This window comes from Blastomyces gilchristii (genome assembly GCF_000003855.2).
Source record: "Blastomyces gilchristii SLH14081 genomic scaffold supercont1.9, whole genome shotgun sequence".
Lineage (NCBI taxonomy): Eukaryota > Fungi > Ascomycota > Eurotiomycetes > Onygenales > Ajellomycetaceae > Blastomyces > Blastomyces gilchristii.
Genome location: NW_003101674.1, coordinates 789,037 through 808,852, shown reverse-complemented (window position 1 = coordinate 808,852; position 19,816 = coordinate 789,037). Strand labels below are relative to the sequence as shown.

The 19,816-nt window shown below is 46.9% G+C and overlaps 10 protein-coding genes across 11 annotated transcripts; 5 read left to right on the top strand and 5 right to left on the bottom strand.

The window, feature by feature from the left end:
* Positions 1–26: 26 nt before the first annotated feature.
* Positions 27–2,756, bottom strand: BDBG_04560 (uncharacterized protein). Its single transcript, XM_031721726.1, has one exon. It carries the CDS (start codon positions 442–444, stop codon positions 199–201), a length of 246 nt encoding a protein of 81 aa, XP_031578574.1. The 5' UTR covers positions 445–2,756; the 3' UTR covers positions 27–198.
* Positions 590–1,595, top strand: BDBG_17138 (uncharacterized protein). Its single transcript, XM_031724924.1, has 3 exons — positions 590–1,176; positions 1,238–1,299; positions 1,373–1,595. The coding sequence occupies exons 2-3, from the start codon at positions 1,294–1,296 to the stop codon at positions 1,565–1,567; spliced, it is 201 nt and encodes a 66-aa protein (XP_031578573.1). The 5' UTR covers positions 590–1,176; positions 1,238–1,293; the 3' UTR covers positions 1,568–1,595.
* BDBG_17137 (uncharacterized protein) lies at positions 2,569–2,769 on the top strand (the record flags this gene model as incomplete). Its single annotated transcript, XM_031724923.1, has 1 exon — positions 2,569–2,769. One exon carries the CDS (start codon positions 2,569–2,571, stop codon positions 2,767–2,769), a length of 201 nt encoding a protein of 66 aa, XP_031578572.1.
* Positions 2,770–2,934: 165 nt separating this feature from the next.
* BDBG_04559 (40S ribosomal protein S13) lies at positions 2,935–5,826 on the top strand. The gene is made up of 4 exons (XM_002624649.2): positions 2,935–3,265; positions 3,349–3,381; positions 3,648–3,694; positions 3,820–5,826. The coding sequence occupies exons 1-4, from the start codon at positions 3,064–3,066 to the stop codon at positions 3,991–3,993; spliced, it is 456 nt and encodes a 151-aa protein (XP_002624695.1). The 5' UTR covers positions 2,935–3,063; the 3' UTR covers positions 3,994–5,826.
* BDBG_04558 (coiled-coil domain-containing protein MTMR15) lies at positions 4,243–7,504 on the bottom strand. The gene is made up of 3 exons (XM_002624648.2): positions 6,833–7,504; positions 5,254–6,757; positions 4,243–5,179 (listed from the first exon to the last, which is right to left on the bottom strand). Exons 1-3 carry the CDS (start codon positions 7,309–7,311, stop codon positions 4,658–4,660), a joined length of 2,505 nt encoding a protein of 834 aa, XP_002624694.1. The 5' UTR covers positions 7,312–7,504; the 3' UTR covers positions 4,243–4,657.
* A 101-nt stretch (positions 7,505–7,605) lies between these two features.
* Positions 7,606–12,464, top strand: BDBG_04557 (uncharacterized protein). Its single transcript, XM_002624647.2, has 4 exons — positions 7,606–7,878; positions 8,086–8,465; positions 8,646–10,441; positions 10,518–12,464. The coding sequence occupies exons 1-3, from the start codon at positions 7,687–7,689 to the stop codon at positions 8,710–8,712; spliced, it is 639 nt and encodes a 212-aa protein (XP_002624693.2). The 5' UTR covers positions 7,606–7,686; the 3' UTR covers positions 8,713–10,441; positions 10,518–12,464.
* BDBG_04556 (transformer-SR ribonucleoprotein) lies at positions 9,070–12,326 on the bottom strand. The gene is made up of 5 exons (XM_002624646.2): positions 12,305–12,326; positions 11,816–12,193; positions 11,650–11,755; positions 11,220–11,581; positions 9,070–11,154 (listed from the first exon to the last, which is right to left on the bottom strand). The coding sequence occupies exons 2-5, from the start codon at positions 11,856–11,858 to the stop codon at positions 10,718–10,720; spliced, it is 948 nt and encodes a 315-aa protein (XP_002624692.2). The 5' UTR covers positions 11,859–12,193; positions 12,305–12,326; the 3' UTR covers positions 9,070–10,717.
* Positions 12,465–12,555: 91 nt separating the features above from the next.
* BDBG_04555 (NuA3 HAT complex component NTO1) lies at positions 12,556–16,076 on the bottom strand (the record flags this gene model as incomplete). The annotated part of the gene is made up of 2 exons (XM_002624645.2): positions 12,556–13,615; positions 13,675–16,076. 2 exons carry the CDS (start codon positions 16,074–16,076, stop codon positions 12,556–12,558), a joined length of 3,462 nt encoding a protein of 1,153 aa, XP_002624691.1.
* On the top strand, positions 15,568–17,956 carry BDBG_04554. Of its 2 annotated transcripts, XM_002624644.2 has the most exons (6): positions 15,568–16,288; positions 16,378–16,519; positions 16,596–16,834; positions 16,907–16,930; positions 17,019–17,093; positions 17,149–17,956. In XM_002624644.2, exons 2-6 carry the CDS (start codon positions 16,497–16,499, stop codon positions 17,241–17,243), a joined length of 456 nt encoding a protein of 151 aa, XP_002624690.1. In that variant the 5' UTR covers positions 15,568–16,288; positions 16,378–16,496; the 3' UTR covers positions 17,244–17,956. The 2 variants fall into 2 exon arrangements, with proteins under 2 accessions (XP_002624690.1, XP_031578571.1); XM_031721725.1 differs by lacking the exon at positions 15,568–16,288 and having other exon boundaries at positions 16,380–16,519; positions 16,584–16,834; positions 17,149–17,838.
* A 1,086-nt stretch (positions 17,957–19,042) lies between these two features.
* BDBG_04553 (uncharacterized protein) lies at positions 19,043–19,814 on the bottom strand. Its single transcript, XM_031721724.1, has 2 exons — positions 19,368–19,814; positions 19,043–19,180 (listed from the first exon to the last, which is right to left on the bottom strand). Exons 1-2 carry the CDS (start codon positions 19,768–19,770, stop codon positions 19,053–19,055), a joined length of 531 nt encoding a protein of 176 aa, XP_031578570.1. The 5' UTR covers positions 19,771–19,814; the 3' UTR covers positions 19,043–19,052.
* Positions 19,815–19,816: the final 2 nt, after the last annotated feature.

Genomic DNA, 19,816 nt, shown 5'->3' with positions numbered 1-19,816 from the left:
CTTGTCATGAAATCCTATTTATAATTATTAATAGCTAATTTCTGTACAGGAAACTTCGGTGGAAAGTTGAGCAAAATGAGCAGCCATTCAACAATAAAAATGATTATGTAAATTAGTTGCTCACAAAGATGGCGTTGAAGCAGTAATAAAGCCCACAGCACTAAGTTAACTCTCGGTTCCAATCGGTGGAATTATTGCCTATCTAAAGGTACGTCTCTTCTTGGACATATTGAATGCTTCAGCAGAGCTCTCTTCGTTCTCCCGGGTTACCGGAGCACCCGACGCAGCGTTCTGCAAACCATATGCCTCTTCCAATACAGATGTAAAACTAGAGCCTTGTATATCAATGCCTCCGACACCTTGCGAAAGTCCAGTTGATTCTGAGAAACTCAGCTCCGATTGATGTAATACTTCAGGTTGCTGTGATATCTGTGACGCCTGCATCACCTCAAAATTTACCTGTGGCAGTTCAATCAATAGCGGAGCATATTTTTCTTAAACTGGGAAGGTACCCCGTCATTGTACACACTCATAAAGAATTTGTACGGAAAAATGGTCTCAGCTACAGCTTGGCAGTTAGCGGAGAGGTTGGAGGAAAGGTCGCAGATTCCCCCAGAAACTGAGACTGTGCATAGGCTTGAAAATCCGTGATTGATGGAACGTTCTCCGGATAATAGCATTTCTAAATTCTGGAAATTATTTTGGTAAAAGGGCTTATATGAATTTTTAGTTGCATGTGCGACTTCGGCTCATTAAACATGCTACTATTCCTGATCACCAGGCAAGATCATATGACGCTGGCTCTTCCAATATGAGATGTCCCGTTTCTAGGATTACCTGCATGTATGCCTGACAGAGTAAACGTTGGATATCGGACATGAATCGCCTTGCTTCTTTTTTGAAAAATAATCATCTTCTGGATCTGGTCGAGCTAATATCCAGGCCCCATCAAAATGCCAACCCACTTAAGTCCTAGAGGAGCGACCTCTTCACGATTCTTCATGATTCTCTTTGTACGTAATAACATCGAACACTATCAAAATATTATCCATCTTACTCTGTTTCGATCCCACGCTGTCGTTGTTTCGCACTGTTGACAAGTGCAGAAAGCCATTCTGAGGCTTGTTGATTGTGTCTGGTTTCATCCAGTTTCATCCGCGCCTCTCTGAATTTAAGGTGAATAGAGATCGAATCTTCCCCTTCACCATTAGGCTCTATGATCGCTGATATGCAATAGCCCTGGCCTTTAACAGTTGGTATAGAGAAACCAGGTGCATCTAGAGTATCTTCGCTATGGCGGTAAGTTCAGATACCCGGCTTTGTCACGGCTCTCTAATTTCATCGCTTGTATCTAATTCACATATATCTCTAGATAGGTGACGAGGCTCTATTAGTCAGGAAGGTGGCGCCTTTTATGCTTATGACAACCTCAACACAGGCGAATGAGAGAAATCCTGCTGGTGCCATTCTACCTGCTCGCTTCCACCACCTTTTCCCCGCAGGAAGAATCACCATGGTGCAGCAGAAATGTGGTGCCATGGAGAGGAGGCCGGCCAAATCCTGGTAAAACAAGGCAGGAAATGAGTGTCACCTACCACCTTGCAATACCAGCCGCCATCCCTGCAGAAAGTAAGAGAAGATCGTAACCCCTCTCGCTTCATATTTCCTAAACTGTCTGACTGAAGGGGTGCTAGCTGATTGTCATGCGATCATAGCCGCTCCATTGCACGGTCTTATGGCATGCACGAATTTCCAATAGTGAATCAGTCTGTTAATTCATCAAAGTGTGAATTTGTGAAGATGGGGAAACTCGGACATTGCATTGCATTGTTGCATCATCCCTTTCTCTCCTGGTCAATTTTAGCACCCACGAGGCTGAGGCTGAAGTCCCTTTTCCAGTGAACACCCATCTTTGTTGACTCAGTATCTTGCTGCTGGCCAAAGGGATCATAGCGTGACTGAGAATTCACCTGCACTGGAGCAGTTTGGATCATGTCCACATCATGCATGAGCCATGCCGCGAGGCTTGAATCATCGGGGAGATTTTTTTTGTTCTCTGGACATGTTACTCTTGCAACTAGCCAGATCTTCCAGACCCTGCACTCCAGTCAGGGCCTGACATGTAATGGTCCGCGGTGCAGCAAGGTAGATACTGTTTCTGCCATGCAGAGGCATTTTTTTTTTTTCATTGGTGTACCATCTCAACAAGTGGGAGGCACTCATCACTGCTGTGCGCCACAGATGAGAAACATCGGGTTTGCCAACTGATTGTGAAAGGGAGAGATTAAGGACAACAAGTACCAGGACACAGAAAGAATGGGATTGGCAGTGTTGGCAGGATGGGAGTGCAGAACCCAAAACATCAAATATAGGATGTAGAGCAATAGCCAGTTGTGTATGCAACAAGAAAATGAGATCAAAAAAAATGAACAGGAAACCTCAGCCAGCCACAGTCCCAAGAAGACCAGATATCCCAGTAGCGGACCTCAGCCTGTGCATGATTTTAGAGTAACTTGACAGTAGAGTGAGGCGAAATTTTGGGGAAGAAGGGAAGTGGACATGGTCACTATGTCGCCAATAGTTTTAGCTGCGGCACAGCCGGGCCAGGTGACACTAGCAGTGGGGGCCAAGGGGAAAGCATGGACACGGCACACACGAGACAAGAGAATTACGAGGAAACAAAGGGAAAATAGGGATGATGGAGAGAAGATGTTCGAGCGGCGGGAGGAGGGGGTTTATATAGTCCAGAAAGCGGCGATATCGCGCTAAACTCAATTAGGATAAAGCTAAACCATGTAAAGTAATTCCCCATGATAGGTATAACGGCGTGCAAGGTTAAATGTTTGATATCACGTGGAATGTACGCTAAACTCAGAATAGCCAAAGGCTCAGAGAGCTAAGCGAAAAATGCAAGTCACCTGATCCACAACTCGACCGGACGAACTTTTTTGTGGGCTGGCGGCTTTTTCATACAGAACTCCGTCAAACCACCACATCCTCGCGTTGACAAAAGATAAAAGGAACGTTTCCTTCGACCAACGACCAACCCACAACAACTTCAAAATGGGCCGCCTCCACAGTAAAGGAAAGGGTATCTCCGCCTCCGCAATCCCTTATTCGCGCAACCCTCCCTCATGGCTCAAGACCACTCCCGACCAGGTCGTTGACCAGATGTGCAAGCTGGCAAAGAAGGGTATCACCCCCTCTCAGATCGGTGTTATCCTGAGAGATAGCCATGGAATTGCGCAGGTCAAGGTTGTTACTGGTATGTGTGGAAACCAATTCGAAAGGAAAAAAAGTGACTTAAACCTGCCGCGGGTAATAGCTAACAACCGCGGAATTGAATAGGTAACAAGATCCTCCGGATCCTCAAGGCGAACGGTACGAAACCAAATACTGTCACAGTTCCCCGCATGGTGGCTGCGGGATGAGAGAAAGAGAAATGGGAAACGAGAGGTGGACGTAAATCAAGCAGAGCCCTTTCTGTATAAAAGCGGGAATCTCCACGCTAGATTAACTGCATCTCCTGTCTTGGACAAGATTTCTCAAACCTATCCATCATATCTTGACATTTTTATGTCATATCAGCACTGCCTCTGCTTGGTCATTCAATAGGCTGACAGAGAGACTTTTTGCAATATGTACAGGCCTCGCCCCCGAAATCCCTGAGGACCTCTACATGTTGATTAAGAAGGTAATTATAAGAAATTTATTCTTTTATTGAACTACAATTTTCCCTCTATCCCTTATTGTACCCCTTATTGTACCCCTTATTTTGTGCCTTTTTCATATATTTATTTACTAAACGATGGAAATTAGGCCGTCGCCGTCCGCAAGCATCTTGAGCGCAACCGCAAGGACAAGGACAGCAAGTTCCGCCTCATTCTCATCGAGTCGCGTATCCACCGCTTGTCCCGCTACTACAAGTCTGTCGGTGTCCTCCCACCCACCTGGAGATACGAGAGTGCCACCGCCAGCACTCTCGTCTCATAAGCGAAAAAAAAAGAGATCCAAAAAACTACGAGATGTAAAATATTTGGTCATGATATTCGAGAGAAAATGTCAGGTTCAACGGAATTAGATACCTAGGTCGGATCTTGACAGGCGACGGAATGGGTTCGTTTGACTATGTTCGGTAATTACGAGAAAACATTTAGATGAAGTGACGTTTCCTGCCTTAAATGGACAGGAGCCTCAATATTCGCAGATGTTTTTCTTTCTACGTTCAGCCTTCGTGTAGCTGCACAAGTGTGTATATACTATTCATGTGCATGAACCTTTTAACAAGCACACTCGAAATTCATTGATACAAGTATTTCTCATATTTTTATACCATCCGACTTTGTGTGTTGCGTATTCACCAGTTAAGCCGGATTTCGAGTCGTGAGTAAGCAAGTACTCGAAGAACTAGACGTACTATCTCAGACATACTGGAATAGTTTCAAGTCAATCCTTGGAAATTCTATCACCAGAACAAAAATTATCAATAATGGCGCGTAGAAGAAGCGAGAAAATCACAGGAACAGCAAACCAGATGTGGGAAGAGATCAAGAAGGATATGTGCAAACTATATCCGAACAGTCTATATACGGGTATATTTATGAAGAAATGCAGCATCACGATGTCATCCAACACTAAACAACAACTCTAACAAAATTTAAATCACGGGAGTTTCAACCCTAACCTCCCTCGCAACAGCATTGCACAGCTCAACCCTCACTCCAGCACCAGTAAGCACATGAATCCACAACCGCTGGGTATCACTTAGCCGATCATTCTCAGACTTCACCTCCACAAACATAACCTCCTTCCTCTCTACGCTCCAAAGGAATAAATCTGGAATGCCTCCGCCCCGTTGCTGATATTCCTGCGCCATGACTTTGCACACAGTAGCTAGGGCCTCACCACGGAAACACTGTGCAATCTCAACTAGGTCGGAGAGGTTGAACGACCAGTCGATGCCGATGGCGCATGTTTCTTTCTCCGCTTCGCGGTCATGCACTTCACGGATAAGCTTTTCAGCATCACCGTTGGCTATCTGGGCAAGCCTGTGATTTATTTCTGAAGCGCGGGTCGGATAGAAAGAGTCTGTGTGTAGGTCTAAGGGGCAGGTCTGGAAAGGTGTTTGGAAGACGTTGGGGACGTATGTGAAGAGCACATCATAGAAGAGATACCCGAACTATAGGCGGGGGGAAGTGGTTAGTAATCACGGGAAATCTGACTGAGGTTCATATTATATCGTATTTAACTTACCAGTGTTCGAACGATGCCACTCTCGCAGTGGAAACCCTTCCATCCGTTGTCTCTATACCAGCTTAGGCACATGCTTTCGACTCTACACTCGCCTCCACCTTCTCGTTCATCCACCCAAACCGTAGGTCTACCTCTTCGAGATATGGAACTTATATTGTTCTTAGAACCAGGTTTGATTGGGATATCCTTTTCAATCCGAATCCCTTCCACGATACGTTCTTCTGGTTTAACCAACATCACATGTCCAAAATCGTGTTGCTCGCGCTTTGTGACCTTTAGCGACTTCTCCAACTTTGTAATTCGTTTTTGTAAATCATAGTGGTATATCAAATGACAGTCGGGATCTTCAAGGCCTCCTTCGCATGTACGGAGAGCTTTTCGTTTCCACTCCCGTCTCTGCATCTCTTCTGAGCGGTTCTCAGAAGGGGTCAAAGACCACATATAATGTTCTTCAAGCAGAGCTTTGCGCTGGTACCACGCTCCTCGACGAGAAGAGTGGAACAAACGCTGGTCAAGAAGTTCTGTGAGTAACTCATGCTCTCGTTTATATTCCTTGAAACGGCCCAAGGCATATAGGCCTTTATGAATGATCCGAGTGTAAACCCATGCAGGAGAAAATCGGCGTAGGTATGCGCCCTCTCCCGTTTCATAGACGCGTTCTTCCTTCCGTTGCTCTTCGGCGACCAGCGCCTTCCACCTTTCGTAAACACTTTCAGCTGAAGACTTAATAAGAGCTAACTTCTCCATGATGGGCATATTAGGTGACTCCAAAGTGCTGTCGATATCAAACTGCACTCGTAAGGCAGCTTCAAACTCGAGCAGTGCAAATCTGGAGGGGAAAATGGAATTGGAACGGGAAACGATATAATTTGGATAATTTCTCCGTGAAATTTTCGCCAGGATGATGGTTGTCAAGGATTTTTCAGTCCATTCCGTGGACCGATAAAATAGCAAATGAACCCTCTCGAAGAGTCTTAGTGGCGCAGAAGAGAGTCTGATGCAATCGCCCGTGTGGTCGAGGATCTTCTTCGTGAAGTACAAATCTCGAGTATTCCCTCGACTTAGCAAATTACTGATCTGATTTGGGTCAATATCACTGGATGCACCGTCGTCTGGCTTGTATCGCAGGGGCCAGCCCAGTCCTGATTGCGTCGTGCTGGACTCACGCAATCCTTTCAACAGCTCCTTCTTATTTTTGCCCTGAACTTTGGCTTCCTTCGACAAAGATTTCAATTCGTCTAGAAGTAGCAAGGAAGATGCTTCTTCGAGCGTATTTATTTGTTCCAATCCTTCAGCGAATTGAAACATTTCACCAAGAACGACTTCGTCAGGAGATTTCAGTGCGGTAAGAATTGAGGACTGAGGTGGAGGAAATGAGATTGGGAGCTTCCTGCTTTGCCTCAAATCCTCGACCGTGGCAGGCATATCCGCGATATCTTGATAGTAACCGAGGCGGTTGACCCGATGCCACGCTGACGTTTTGCGTAGAAAGAGTCGCACGTATCTATTTTCAATATTAATAAACACCACTACGTCTCGAATTGCTTACACTGTACCCTAATATTAGAAACGGACGTACAAATATTGTGATTCATAGGGTAATCCTCTCCAATGATTAAATACAGCCATTTCTGTTTCGTCAAACAAATGGGCTTCATCTTCCAAAACGTTCTCTAATGCGAGATTGAACGCATCCACATATATGGAGCTTTTGCCTTTCACCCAATGTCGTTCCTCGTAGCGCTGAAGGCTCTTTGCACCTTTTTCGATCTTTATTTCTTGGGCCTTTGAAATCTCATAGTTCGCGATCGCTTCATTGTCTGTTTTTATAGGGAGAAGAGCGGTCTCTAAATCTGTTTGGGTGCTAGGCAGATAATCTTCTGCGCTACTATTATTGTCGATCCCATAATCATCATTATATCCAACCTCCGTTTCTGATGGAGGTATACGGATTTCAAGGGACAAAGCATCTGATCCGGATTCCGTATTTGAAGAGGAGCTACCAGGACTTCCTGTTCTCTTCAACCTTTTCGAAGGTGGATTTATATCCTCGAGCATGTTGAGCTCAAGGGTGAACCTTGGAAGAGTTCCTGTAGCTCGAGTGGAAAAACTATGAACAATGCCAGCATCGGAGTAGCACCAGAGGCAATTCAAGATGAGTATTCAAAACATGATGTCCTCGCCGAGCGGTTAAACAAGAAAAGGCCTCACCAGTTAAAAATGGTGTCCGGATGAAGGAAAGTGGAGAATTAGGCAAACGCGACGCCTGAAAACGACGACACGTTATCACATGACCCCTTAACCACAAACCTTGGAAATGGTTGTTTGTATTGTTTGCAGCGAGGTTCAAACCTTCATGCAACCAGCATCAAGATGAAGCGGCAAGGGATGCGACAAGAGGAACGATAATGGCATAAACCTGTTTACTCCGGCATGGCTGAGGCACCAAAAGACCAATCTCCGATAGCTACACAGTCTGAGCCCTATTCCTCTGCACCTCTTCCTCCCCCGCCGGCCAACGAGTCTCGGTCGTCCCACTCAACTCCACAGCTTGGCGCGGAATCGCAGCTATCACTGTCACCTCTGTCTACCAGTACTACCGCGACCATGAGGAACATAGATTCTGTACGTAAAACTAAATATCATATGCATTTGGGAAGCAGACTTTGAGAGACGTACCCATAGTGTATCAATTGTCAACTTCTCCCATTATTCTGCACATCTCATCCTCCTGCCATTCGAAATGCGCAGGCTTCAAACAGTGCAGGAAGCTTGCAACAAGCAACAAAGCTAACAGAATTCCCCACCATAAATTTAAATATTTGAACGTAGCCCGCGCAACAGCTTCCTGAAGAAACTGCTCGTCTGCCCTCTCCTCCTCCGCCGCAACACCCACCCGCACCAACCGATCTCAATAGCACCCACTCCCAGTCCGTTAAGCAATCAAACCAAGAGGAAAAGCGCGACATCGCCATGTCCGGAGGCGGGATGAGCAATGACCAGCTACAACCCCAATCCCAACCTTCCGTGCCTACTACGTCCTCTACCGCTACAGCTCCCTTGGCCAATACCTCCACCTTAAACAATAGCAACAATGCATCCACCACCCCGATACCCCAAGTACGTCCAGGCGGCGCACCAGCGCGTGTATACATGAACGAAAAGATCGTGCCGTATTTATTAGAAGGAATGAAAACTCTCGCGAAAGAGCAGTGAGTGCCATTTCCCTCTGCTCTATTCCTTCTCCTCTCTCGGTTCCTTCCCCCTTCTGACTTCGAGTCTATAAATAAATATATTTTTATATATATATAAAATGTTTCTTTTCCCGCCTTTTCTGTGTTTGTCAATTATGTGCACTGGAGAAACTAACAATTGGTGCGAAATTAACACAGACCCTCGAATCCCCTACGCGTCCTAGGCGAATATCTCATACAAAAGAGCAATGAAATTGAGGAATGAATAGGCGGATATTCGTGCTCGATGCAGGTATATCTCAAATTGCAAATTGTACTCTAAATGCGCGCTGGGGAATAGCAGGGCCCTGGATTCCTGACTTCGTGCCATATGCAACTTTACAATGCGATTTCGTAACAAACCGAAATGGGACGGCTTTCGCAAATGGACTACATATAATGGGCTCAAAGTAATGAAGTAATGGGAAAGAAGAGCTAGCGATAATTACTCATTTCGCTTGACTTCTGTTTGCGACGGCAACCATAATTAGGACGATATATGAAAAACATACAAACGGGAAATTTCAGGTCCGCGGCGAATCGGCGCTGTGTGAAATTTTGACCATGTATTGATTTATGGTTTCTTAGGGAACTTGAATACTCATTTTTTCTTCTATTTAAGTTTATCTCTGTACTCTATTAGTTATGGAGATCATTTGATAGGACTCATTCTTTGATCATGATCCGGGAAGTGAGATGATCTCTGTTGACTTTAGTAGATGGATCATGAAATTAGGTGGGATATTTGTAGCTTTCAATAAGGGGGAAAAAGCAAGTCAGATTAGATGCAAGCCTGCAAACAGTAGCAAAGTTTAAGAGAGGCGGGGTTCAGTTCAGTTTTGCTTCGCATCTGACGTCCTGGTCTCAGAAAACAAAACAGACGCCTCACAATCCGCAAGTAACGGAGACAGGTCGAGGATTTAGTCAAACTGGTCCATATCTGTATAAATTCCTGTCTGTCTGGCGAAAGGGTTTGTCTTCCACATTGACTTGGCTCATTCCTTGACTCAATCTTTTTAAGGTGGATCTGCCGCGAAAGGAAGTCACCAGGAGTGTGTTTTGCATTATACTCGAGCGGCGATTATCATTCATGCCTCCCATTCTAAAGAGATACAGGAAGGAGTTACAACGAATTCAGGCTTTAGAATAGCGTTAGTAATCAACATCCTTATCGGGTATTGTAAAACTTGATACTATCATCGAAGCTAGCGAGGCTGACATGGCTCGCCGGCCAAAAAGCTGAAGTGAAAAAAAGTTAGCACGACATGTCAAATTTGCAACTTACCATTTTGTTTGGGTTGGAAGTTCGTTGCTATTTCTGCTGAAAACAATGAAGCATAAAATGTTTTGACTGGGATGCACTGCAGTTTTAATTATATGACGAATTCCTATAATGTGGCTTGTACGAAGTCGAACAGGTTGGCAAAAAAGCGGAAGGTGGGCACGTAAGAAGACAGAGGCTTGGCCAGTTACCGCGGTACACAGACAATCTTTACGGCGGTCTTGAACGGGTGATCACAGGTGAATATTATCAAAGAAACCGAAAAGGAATGGCGGCTACAAGTAACGAACATGGCGTCATGATGACTGATTTGTGCTGGACTCCATGAAACCTTGGCTTTTTTGAGACGCGAGGCGGAAAGTTTTTCTGTGGTACTATGAGCTGACATCTCTGCTCCTCTTGGGCGAACTCTTGGGACAGTCGTTACCTGGGGCTGATGAGAGGTGATACGGCGAATAAAGTTGAATAGCGATAACGACCATAGCTGAAACTGAAGAATAGTGCTGACCACAAGAAAAACCGAGGGTATTACAGGTAGACATATTGTTTTTTGTTTTTGTTTTGTTCAATCCGCCGCCAATTTGCGATATCCGTGCGAGAAGAAAGAAGGAAAAAAACCATATAGACGGGATCTCAACACCAAGTTAGCCTGGGGCTGATCATATCGTACGAGGTTGGAAGAATGTTTTCCGTATTCGCCGACAAACCATGTATGCGCGAAAAGTTGACTTTTCTGGGAGACAAAATAGAGAAGCGCCGCCGTAACCGTCGATCTTGACCCTCAATTGAGGGTAGTGACATTAAACCATTCGTGGAATACAGGAACAGAAATAAAATAATAGAAACAAGAGAAAAATAAGAAAGTGGAGAAGAAAGAAAGCAGTCCAAAAAGTGGCCAATGGTCATTGCCGGGCCACAATTTGAAGCTTTCTTGATCCTTCATACCTACCTATCTGGCGCCATACCTGTCATCTCCACCACGGCCTTCGTAGCCACGGCCTCCGTATGGATCACGGGACTCACGGGGAGGTGGTGGGGCATCCGCAAATGGGGCAGAATGGTGTGAACGAGCATCGTCGCGATCGTAGTAAGCGCGACGATCATCTCCACGGCGGTCATCACCGCCACCACGACGCTCGTACCTGTCTTCACGACCTCCTTCACGGCCTCCTTCACGTCCCCCTGATGTCGCATAACGATCGATACCACGGTAGGATGGCTCGTCGCGGAAGTCACGGCGACCGTAATCCCGACTACGTTCATTGTACGAATCATAACGGCCGTAGCGGTAGCTATCATCTGGTCGACGGCCACCACTGGCGCCATATCCTCCCCGACGGTCATCATAACGGTCGTAACGGCCGCCACGGGGCGGGCCACGACCGACTGCATTATAAGTTAGCCATGCGGTTGTTGATAAACGTTACATTTGAGATTTTTCAAACACATACAGGCTGTTCCACGTTTTGGCGGACCAAAGTATTTCCCAGGGGTTGGCGTTCGGGGGCGGCCACGACGAGCCTTCTCAATGCTAAGAGTTCTCCCTTCGATGACTTCACCTTGAAGGCCTTCCTTTGCCGCGTCCGCTTGCTCTGAAGTCACCATCTTCACGAAACCGAAACCGCGCGATTCCTTTGTGTGCGGGTCAACCATAATCGAGCAGTTCTCAACATCGCCATATTTCTCGAAGAGGCGAGATACGTCTGATTCAGTAAGTCGTGGGTGGATACCGGTAACGAAAAGATTAGAGCCAGTATTGACGCTTCCTTCATCGTCGTCGTTTCCTTTCATAGCCCGATCATTTTGGGGTACGCTAGGACGATATATTAGCCCACGAAACTCCCGCTGTTTAAGTAAAATAAAAGCCCATACTGAGCTTACCGGAGATGATCACCGCGGCCGATTGGAGACATGCTTCGGTTCCGAGCTCCACCTCTCCCGTTGCCTCTTGGAGAGGCGCTACGATCGCGATCGAATCGGGGCTCGTCTGAAAAGATCAGGAATTAGTTCGGGATCACGCAAGCTCTTTGCATGTATTCGCTCATACCATCAAAACGACCATTCTCCGCTTCGTACTCCATAGTAGCCATCGGTTTGTATGGAGATCAGAGGAGATATGTTAAAAAAAATGGACGGGGTATGAAGAGTGGCGAAGGTGTTGAGAGTCGGATTTCACAAGTGGCAGAGCTAAAAGACGAGGGAAGAAACCGGAAGTCGACAAAGCAAACCTCTTCAGAAGAAGACAGAAGCAAAAATGAGATACACAAAAGGAACAAGAATAAAACTAGTCCACGCTGTTGGGGGTTTGTTGATAGAGCGAGGTGAGGTGAAAAGAAAATAAGGGCGACGGTCACAGCAAATCTGGAGCTGGGAAGAAGGAACGACCATTAGCGCGTTGGCGGCTCAAGTGGTGGCCTGATAAAGACTAGCGTCATCTCGACATGAGCGAGACCCCAATTCAGCCGTGCGGCTCTGGCGTCTAAAGAAAAGGCAAAAAAACCAGCTAGAGCTTGATGGAATGATTGAAATAACTTACAGTCACAATCTCTACAAAACAGTTACCGGGCACCCGAAAACCCCTTTAGTTGAATAAATCTGAGACCATAATTATCATAAGATCCTAACCCTGCACACATACCATAAATCCTAGTAAACATGTGGGTATGTAAAAACAAAAGCGGGAAAACCAAAATAATAAACACAAAAATAAAAATGAAATCAGATGAACTATAAATCAACGCCTAGAAACTTAGAACCCCTAATATCACTCCGTCCAGTCCAGTATATTTATCTTTTAAAACCTTTCCATCGCCTTCGGGTCTTGTGAGTTTTCGGTTTCAAGGCACCAGCAGCGGCAGTATCCTTAGCGACGTCGCCGCTAGGTCCTACTTCAGGACCCGCGATTGGAAAATCTGAAACGTATTCGGGAGCCTCGTCCCCGACAAGATTCCGAAGCTCGTCCTCGCCGATCTCGCTTAGCTCCTCACTCATCCCTCTGAGCACTTCCCGACCAGTCCATCTCTCCTCATGAACGGTAGTCCCGATAGGATCGAACGGCTGCATATACCACTGTATACCACCTTGAGATAAAGGAGGTAGTTCTTTGCCAGCCAGAGAATTAACAGGCGAAGCCGGGGAGGCGGGAGAGACCATTTGTATATCACGAGAAGAAGAAGTATCTGTAGGCTGAGGTACGGGAGATAATTTAGTAGAAGTTGCTACGACAACCCCATTCGTTTTCGAACCCAAAACCTCCTTGTCGAGACCACTTTTCGTTGCCCCGTTCACATCGACCATTGTAACATCTTTATCCCCAGGCGCAGCCTGCTTCTCAGGCTCAGCATGCAGAGGTTCTGTAGGTTCTGCGGCGGGTTCTTGTGCATCCGCCTGATCGACTTCAGCATTGGTCTTTATCCCGTTAACCAGCGGATCTCGCTCCGTAGTCTTAACGTCATTTGTCGTCTCCCTGGGCGTAGCAACAAATGAACCCCTCTGCGAGAGGACGCTATCTTCCAACAAGGCATCCAAATCTCTTAGTTCCTTTTCAAAAGGCTTCCCGTTCAACTCGCTTTCCTTCCTCAGAGAATCTTCCAAAGCTGGCTGTATCGCCTTGATGATCCGTTTTGCAAGTTTTCGTTTTTCCCTTTGCTCTAAGCTAAGTTCTGGGGCCCGTCCCATGATCTGCATTTGCAATTCAGCTGTATCACCCACAGAATCAACCCCAATTTCGGAGGTGAAGACGTTGGCAAGATCACGAGAAAATGATGAAACCGAGGTATATGCTCGTTGCTCTAATTTTGACCGAATGGATAGTAGCCCGAGACGGAACGCACCTTTCCCGTCGAGCCTATAAGCAATGTTAGCGATCAAGAAAGACACATATTCGCAGGGATATAGTATACGTACGCAAATGCCTTCTCAAGCATTGGCCAGAGCATCGGAGGGATGGGAAAATAAACCAAATCAACTATGCTGCGCAGTATCTCCGCGTCTTTGAGCTTTTCTCGCTCCCGCTTCTTCACTTCGTCGCACAGCATCCTAACCCTGTCAAGATCCAAGTAGAGTTTATCCGCAAATGCGATCCTACGCTGGAGCCGAACAGTTCCGGCCACTCCCATTCCCGCAAAATTACGTCTTGTCATTTCCATGGATGAAAAAGTTTCAAGTTGGAGCTGCAACCGTTTAAGCAACGCTGCACCCCGACGAGATTCTCGTTTCAGGGTCCAATACTTGCAGGCGTCTTCAGCATACTGCTTCCGTTGTCGCACCGTAAACCGCTGTAGAGACGCGATGACACTGTTCAACACGACTTGAGGAATAACTGGCGCTCCGGAAGGTAATTTCCAAATGGTTTTTGGAAGAGTGCGCTTGCGTTTGTTTCCGCCCACTGTAAGTGTAATCCGAGGTGTAATCGCTCGATTGTCCTCCCCGGCAGGGTCAATCCCGTCTTGTGAATCTGTGCCCAAAGCCAAAGCCGCAGCCTGACTATCGCCCCACCTTCGGCCTTGCATCGTGTTGCGATAATATTCCAAGGCCTCTGCAGTGGCAGCATCGGTATTGTGTTCTATTCTCCAGTCCGGTGGAACATGCTTGTCGCAAAATGCTTTTAAGCTGCTCGATTCCATGACTGCCGGAGCTCCCGGTATTAATTTCATCTTTAAATATAGGCGAGCCCGCCTTGCGCAAGTAACATGAAAAGCAACAAAACAATTTTTGTTGCTGCATTGAATGCACGCTCCCATTTTTTGTCGGCAGATGTAGCATGTAAGTTTCCAACGATTTCTGGGAACTTTCTCGACCTCATTTACCGGTTCCATTAACGATGGGTTCCCAATGGAGACTTCAGGTATCCACACTGCGCAAAGTAGATGTGACCACTTCGAGGTGTTCGTTTGCTTGAAGGCTCCCTCGGTGTTAGGGCAGAAGATGCACGATGGGGATCCACGGCCAATCAGTTGACACTTTCTACACAACCACTGGCCTTCGGGGATATAAGGGACGCCATAACATTCCTGATGAACCGCGAGGTCGCACCCATCACAGAAGACAATTGCATTTGCATTCTCACAATCACCATCGTCACATATTGCACATTTGCTATCCTGCTCTTCCCCAGGGCCAGCATGTTCGCCGTTAACAGCAGCAGCAGAGCTTGAGCGTGGCCGTTGTGTTTGTGGTGGTTTAGGATTTGGTTTCGGTATACGCTTCTCCAAGGCATGCCATTCCTTTTCAATTTTGGTCATGGTAATCTCAAAAACAGCAGGTTTGATAGGCTCAAACTGTTCCTCCCTCCTTTGCGCATTATACGTCTCCAGCCATTTGGCATCTTGTTCATCCATATCATATTCCACCCTTCCAACTCCAATATTTCCAATAGTAGTGTTGGCCTCACCGTCAACGGGCGTCGATGGGCTTAGATCCAGATCTTCCTCGGCCGCACCTTCGGCCATACGAATTAATCGCCGTTCATGACGAAGAAAAATATCACTCTCTTGGTAACCAACGCTTGCCATGGTGCGGTCAACATAATTCTGCTGTCCAACACCCTTCTGTTCGAAGGGAAGAAACGGGTCTTTAAGGACAAAGGATGGCTTAGGCAAGGTAAGTTTCTCGCGGGGATTAGGTCCAGGAGGGGGTACAATTTTCGGTCCGTTGGGCGTCCCAATCCCATTTGTGTAGGTCTCACTTAATCGTGGACGCCCTGGTCGTCGCTTTACGGGAGTAGAGGCATTTGGTAATAATTCCACGGCGCTATCTCCGCTTTCATCGGTTCCTCTGCCTGAGTGGCCATTTGGGAGCGTAGAGCTTGGTTTGATTCCGTCGACTTCATCGGAGCTGAAAACGGCGATTTTTACATCGATATCAAGGTCCGGATGAAATTCCTCCCAACCCCTCTCTTCCCTAGGCTTGTAACCATCACCTTGCGCAACAGCAAGGGCCGCGGCAGCAGCAGAACTGTACCTTCGCGTTTGATTTTTTTCGCGCCTGGGTCGACTAGAGGCAGGAGGGGTGGTGGGCTGGGTTCGCCTCACGACATTGTTGCTGGAAGGCTCGCGCACAGGTCGAACTCGAGGAGTCGTATAATTCGAAGAAGGCATTTCCCTTATTAATCTCGCAGGCGTTTCATTCCCATCAACGTCAACATATCTTCCTCCACCGCCTGGCCCCCCAGGAACATACCTCCGCCTCTTTGGAGGTGGTTCACTGTTGACGGCTGGGTCTTCAGTCTGGCTAGTTCTGAGGACCTTCGGTTGCGGTCGAGGAGTTCGCGGGTTAAGTGTTCTCTTTGAGGAAGCCAGCGGCGCCATAATCGTAAATCGCAGCTTAGGCAGTGGGGTCACGAGCCTTCAATAGTGGTTGGGGTTCGTGGTAGTTTGGTTTGCAAAGGGGCGAATGAATGTAAACGTTGGAATGCTCGTAGCGCGACATATGAACGCCAAGCCGTTACCAAAGCGGTGCAGCCACGCATAGGAAAGATATCCGCGCCAGATGCGACGGGTTTGGCAGCTTTGATAGCTCTGTCTGTCTCTCTGTCGTTTTAGACGCGGTTTGGCCCGAAGACGAGAGGTTTCTTGATCATGAAAGCCCAACTAACTGTATTAAGGATAGCGCCGGTGGTTGCGAGGGCTAGCGCGACCACCTGACGCTGTGAGCATCAGATGCTCATCTCCGACTTCTGCGCATCCCAGCGCTGACAAGCCATTCTCTCAACGAGCTCTAGTGCCACAATGAGCGGCGCAGGTGACGATCGGTATGTGTGTGTATCAACTTGCCTCCTACAAATTCACTGAAATCTGGGCTTGCTAACAAAAAAGCTTTCCTCCCAGGTGGCGCGGTGGGCGTGGCTTAGACCAGAATCGCCAGCATGGGCAGCGACACCAAGGCGGAAACCTGCGCGACCGATCGCTAGGAGGACATCAGCAAGATCGGCACCCACACCGGGGTTATGGAAACAACGCGAATGCGACCAATTCCTGGGGCCCTCTGCATGGGGGACCTCCCCAGGAACAGCATATTCCCGTGAAATCCTTCAACGCTGCGGAGTCGAAAGGCGCGCTCAAGCAAGGTATTCATTCTCATGTCTAAACACGAAACCTGAGGGCATTTTATAGATTTTAGATTGCTGAGATCGGTATAGGATATCAGAATGTCGGCTCGCGTGGTGAGTTACAAACAAAACATCAAGCTCCTGTTTACAGTACTCCCTCCTCATATATAATACCAAAGCTCATTAAATTGTCATAAACCAGTTCCGCTCGTCTATAAACCAACTGACAAGGAAGTGAATAATTCACGGGCAGCCAGTGGTCCGTGGGGTTCAAGACGTACGTTTCATCCCTCCCGGAGAGCCAGATAGTGACAGTTACTGAGAGACAGCAGCAAATTGTATGGTCAATGGAAAGGACTTTTTCCTGGAGCTCCGAAAGCAAGTGTCTGCTTTACGGCAAAGCGGCAATAACCCTGTGGGCGGCTAATGCTAGCCATCAAGTCAAAAGATTTTTGACCCCGTGGGCAGATGTGTTTTGTGCATTTTATTATGAGCGGTCGTATTTCTTTTTTACACTTCACGGATAGCGGTTAGTCATGATATACCCAGTCATATTAGTTGAGCAAAAATTCGTTGCTTTTCATTTGCATTAGAGATGATGCACCAAAGACTTTAAGGTGGACACACTGCGCCTATTTTCTTCACTCCGAACAAGACCTGACTCCGGGGTAGTCGCACTCTACTCAGGATGAAGATGGCTTGTTATGTTTGCTGAGCTATTAAAAAGATCTTTCCACGCAGACAAATTATTTTTACAGTCTATTACATTCCTCATTTTTTCATTTCGTTTCCAGGCGGTGGTACGGTACGGATGCTTTATCGCATATTGCATTTTCCCCTTCAAACTCCTTGGTGTCGCGTTATCAGGCACTGTATTACATATGGAACCTGCTGAAACACTAACTGCCAGCCCAGCCTTCTTGAGCACATAAACATTAAAACTATGCATTCATACTCACCCAAGCAGCTCTAGAATTGCCACAATTTCTATTTTTGCCGATAAACGAGTTCTGTATTCAAATCATGCACTGCATGTAGGTAACCGATGATGTATAATCTGTACCTGCTCACAATTTCAGAGTTGCTTCAACGACTACAGTAAAATGCCCAAGTCTTCCATTGCCTAGCCAAAATGAACCCACAATACACTACTCCGTTTGTGTTGTGATATAGTGCAGATATATTTATGATGAATGACACCATCATGCTCTCCCCTCTTCACTCGACAATCACACCAATGTGGGAATAATTTATACCGCTTTGATCATAACTTGATTCAATCTCCAAAATAGGGGTCTCTTCAGTGCGACGATCATAGTCGATGACCTTAGCGCCTGGTTGAATGGGTACAGTACTTTCATAGCGGTCAAGAGGTCTCCAGCGAACACAGATACTGACCAACCAAAATACTCCTCAGTTTGCCAATCTGTCTATTATTGGATATACATACGATACCTAGGTATATCTTTAGGCGTTCATGTGCTCAGACTGAGCGACGGTCAGCGGCGAAACCAAACCCCCCACAACAACCAGCCGGGCGCAGCGGCTAAACTCTCTCTCTATTGGGCAGAGATGAGAGCGCCCAGCGGGCCGTGCGGCAACTTAAATCTCTAACAGGGGCAAGTTAGGTACGTAGTTAACTAACTACCAGACAGCAAGCGGTCCCGCGTTTGACCTCACTGAGGTTGATGGAGAACGAACAGATAGAAAGTCCAAACCAAACCCCCAAAAAAGACAACAAAGAGACATCAAAGTCAATCTAGGATCCTGAAACCCTGACCCGAAGGCCACAGGCAGAAATTAAAATAATGCACGCTCCTGTGCAACAAAAATATACGAGGAAGAATCCCGCATTTGTTGAAAATCAATCCTAACGAATCATTCCCGGGCGACCCGGCCCTTTGGCAAGAATAAAAAAAATAAAAATAAAAATAACAGGAGTAATGAAAAAGGAGACCGGCGCTGCAAACGCGGCCCACACCCACCAACCCCCTCCCTCCCCAGATTCCCTCTGATTTAGCCCTATCCTATGCCAGAGATCTAGCTAGGGCCTCTAAAACTGGCATAGCTTCCGGCAAGGATATGAGGGTAGGAATACCTCACTATCTCACTTACGGCATGTGAAACTAACGGAAAAGATCATCGGCCTATTTCCTCCCTGCTGGGACGCGCATTGTCCCTTCAGTCAGTACGGAGTATATTTAGAAGTAGGGAATATGTTGCGTGCAGATTACAGCTAAACGCCGAAGGACATTTCTTCTTGGGACGCTAAACTACACGCAGAGTGGAGATCCTTGGCTAGCTTCGACACTTTGACCCCTTTCGCTGCCCGATACCCCTTCACCGGACGCAGACAGATCGGCTCTATGATTTTGAACGGGGGTAAACTGGATTTGTGATAAACAAGAGGTACATGTAACTACAGCAAAAAAAATAAATCAAATAAAAATCAAATAAAAATAAAAATGAAAATATGAGGAAAGGGAAAAGGAAAAGGAAAAGGAAAAGGAAATATTTTCATTGTACTGAGTAAGTTAGTTAGTTAACTTACTAACCATCCACCCGGGGCCACCCTTCGCAAACCTTTTCAAAAATAAATTAAGCGCTCCCTTCCAAGACCCCACCCAATCCGACCCCCCGCGTTGCTTGAAACAGGACCGCCATTCTGCAGCCTCCAGCAGGGGGAACCCTCCATCCGCACCTCCCTGAGATCCAATGGGTTCTTTCTCATCGTTCAGGGATAGTGGGGACCAGGCCATGCCAGGCCAGGACCATCGATGCGGAAGACCACGTAGGGTAGGGGGCCAGCGCTTCACAGCGGTTGCCCACCACTGCCACCACCTAACCTCCCTTCCCTTGAGTCCCCTTGGCCCCTTTCTCCCGCCCTTACCCTCAGCGCTCCCAGCGCTTGAATCCACCACCCACCACCCACTAGCTTCTCTGAATTCTTGCATTTCCAACACCCCCCATGACAAACAATAATGGAGAATCACTCCCCAG

Excerpts from the sequence above, each read along its gene's own strand:
- BDBG_04560 (XM_031721726.1), bottom strand. The coding sequence starts at position 444 with ATGCAGGCGTCACAGATATCACAGCAACCTGAAGTATTACATCAATCG.
- BDBG_04559 (XM_002624649.2), top strand. The coding sequence starts at position 3,064 with ATGGGCCGCCTCCACAGTAAAGGAAAGGGTATCTCCGCCTCCGCAATC. Across the intron at positions 3,266-3,348 it reads GCAGGTCAAGGTTGTTACTG|GTAACAAGATCCTCCGGATC; the intron begins GTATGTGTGGAA and ends GGAATTGAATAG. Across the intron at positions 3,695-3,819 it reads TCTACATGTTGATTAAGAAG|GCCGTCGCCGTCCGCAAGCA; the intron begins GTAATTATAAGA and ends GATGGAAATTAG.
- BDBG_04558 (XM_002624648.2), bottom strand. The coding sequence starts at position 7,311 with ATGCTCGAGGATATAAATCCACCTTCGAAAAGGTTGAAGAGAACAGGA. Across the intron at positions 6,758-6,832 it reads CCCTATGAATCACAATATTT|ATACGTGCGACTCTTTCTAC; the intron begins GTACGTCCGTTT and ends TATTGAAAATAG. Across the intron at positions 5,180-5,253 it reads GTGGCATCGTTCGAACACTG|TTCGGGTATCTCTTCTATGA; the intron begins GTAAGTTAAATA and ends CCCCGCCTATAG.
- BDBG_04557 (XM_002624647.2), top strand. The coding sequence starts at position 7,687 with ATGGCTGAGGCACCAAAAGACCAATCTCCGATAGCTACACAGTCTGAG. Across the intron at positions 7,879-8,085 it reads CCATGAGGAACATAGATTCT|CCCGCGCAACAGCTTCCTGA; the intron begins GTACGTAAAACT and ends ATTTGAACGTAG. Across the intron at positions 8,466-8,645 it reads AAAACTCTCGCGAAAGAGCA|ACCCTCGAATCCCCTACGCG; the intron begins GTGAGTGCCATT and ends AAATTAACACAG.
- BDBG_04556 (XM_002624646.2), bottom strand. The coding sequence starts at position 11,858 with ATGGCTACTATGGAGTACGAAGCGGAGAATGGTCGTTTTGATG. Across the intron at positions 11,582-11,649 it reads GGCCGCGGTGATCATCTCCG|CGTACCCCAAAATGATCGGG; the intron begins GTAAGCTCAGTA and ends ATATCGTCCTAG. Across the intron at positions 11,155-11,219 it reads GCCAAAACGTGGAACAGCCT|TCGGTCGTGGCCCGCCCCGT; the intron begins GTATGTGTTTGA and ends CTTATAATGCAG.
- BDBG_04554 (XM_031721725.1), top strand. The coding sequence starts at position 16,497 with ATGAGCGGCGCAGGTGACGATCG. Across the intron at positions 16,520-16,583 it reads AGCGGCGCAGGTGACGATCG|CTTTCCTCCCAGGTGGCGCG; the intron begins GTATGTGTGTGT and ends CTAACAAAAAAG. Across the intron at positions 16,835-16,906 it reads GAAAGGCGCGCTCAAGCAAG|GATATCAGAATGTCGGCTCG; the intron begins GTATTCATTCTC and ends AGATCGGTATAG.
- BDBG_04553 (XM_031721724.1), bottom strand. The coding sequence starts at position 19,770 with ATGCAAGAATTCAGAGAAGCTAGTGGGTGGTGGGTGGTGGATTCAAGC. Across the intron at positions 19,181-19,367 it reads TGGCCCCGGGTGGATGGTTA|AGCCGATCTGTCTGCGTCCG; the intron begins GTAAGTTAACTA and ends TCAAAATCATAG.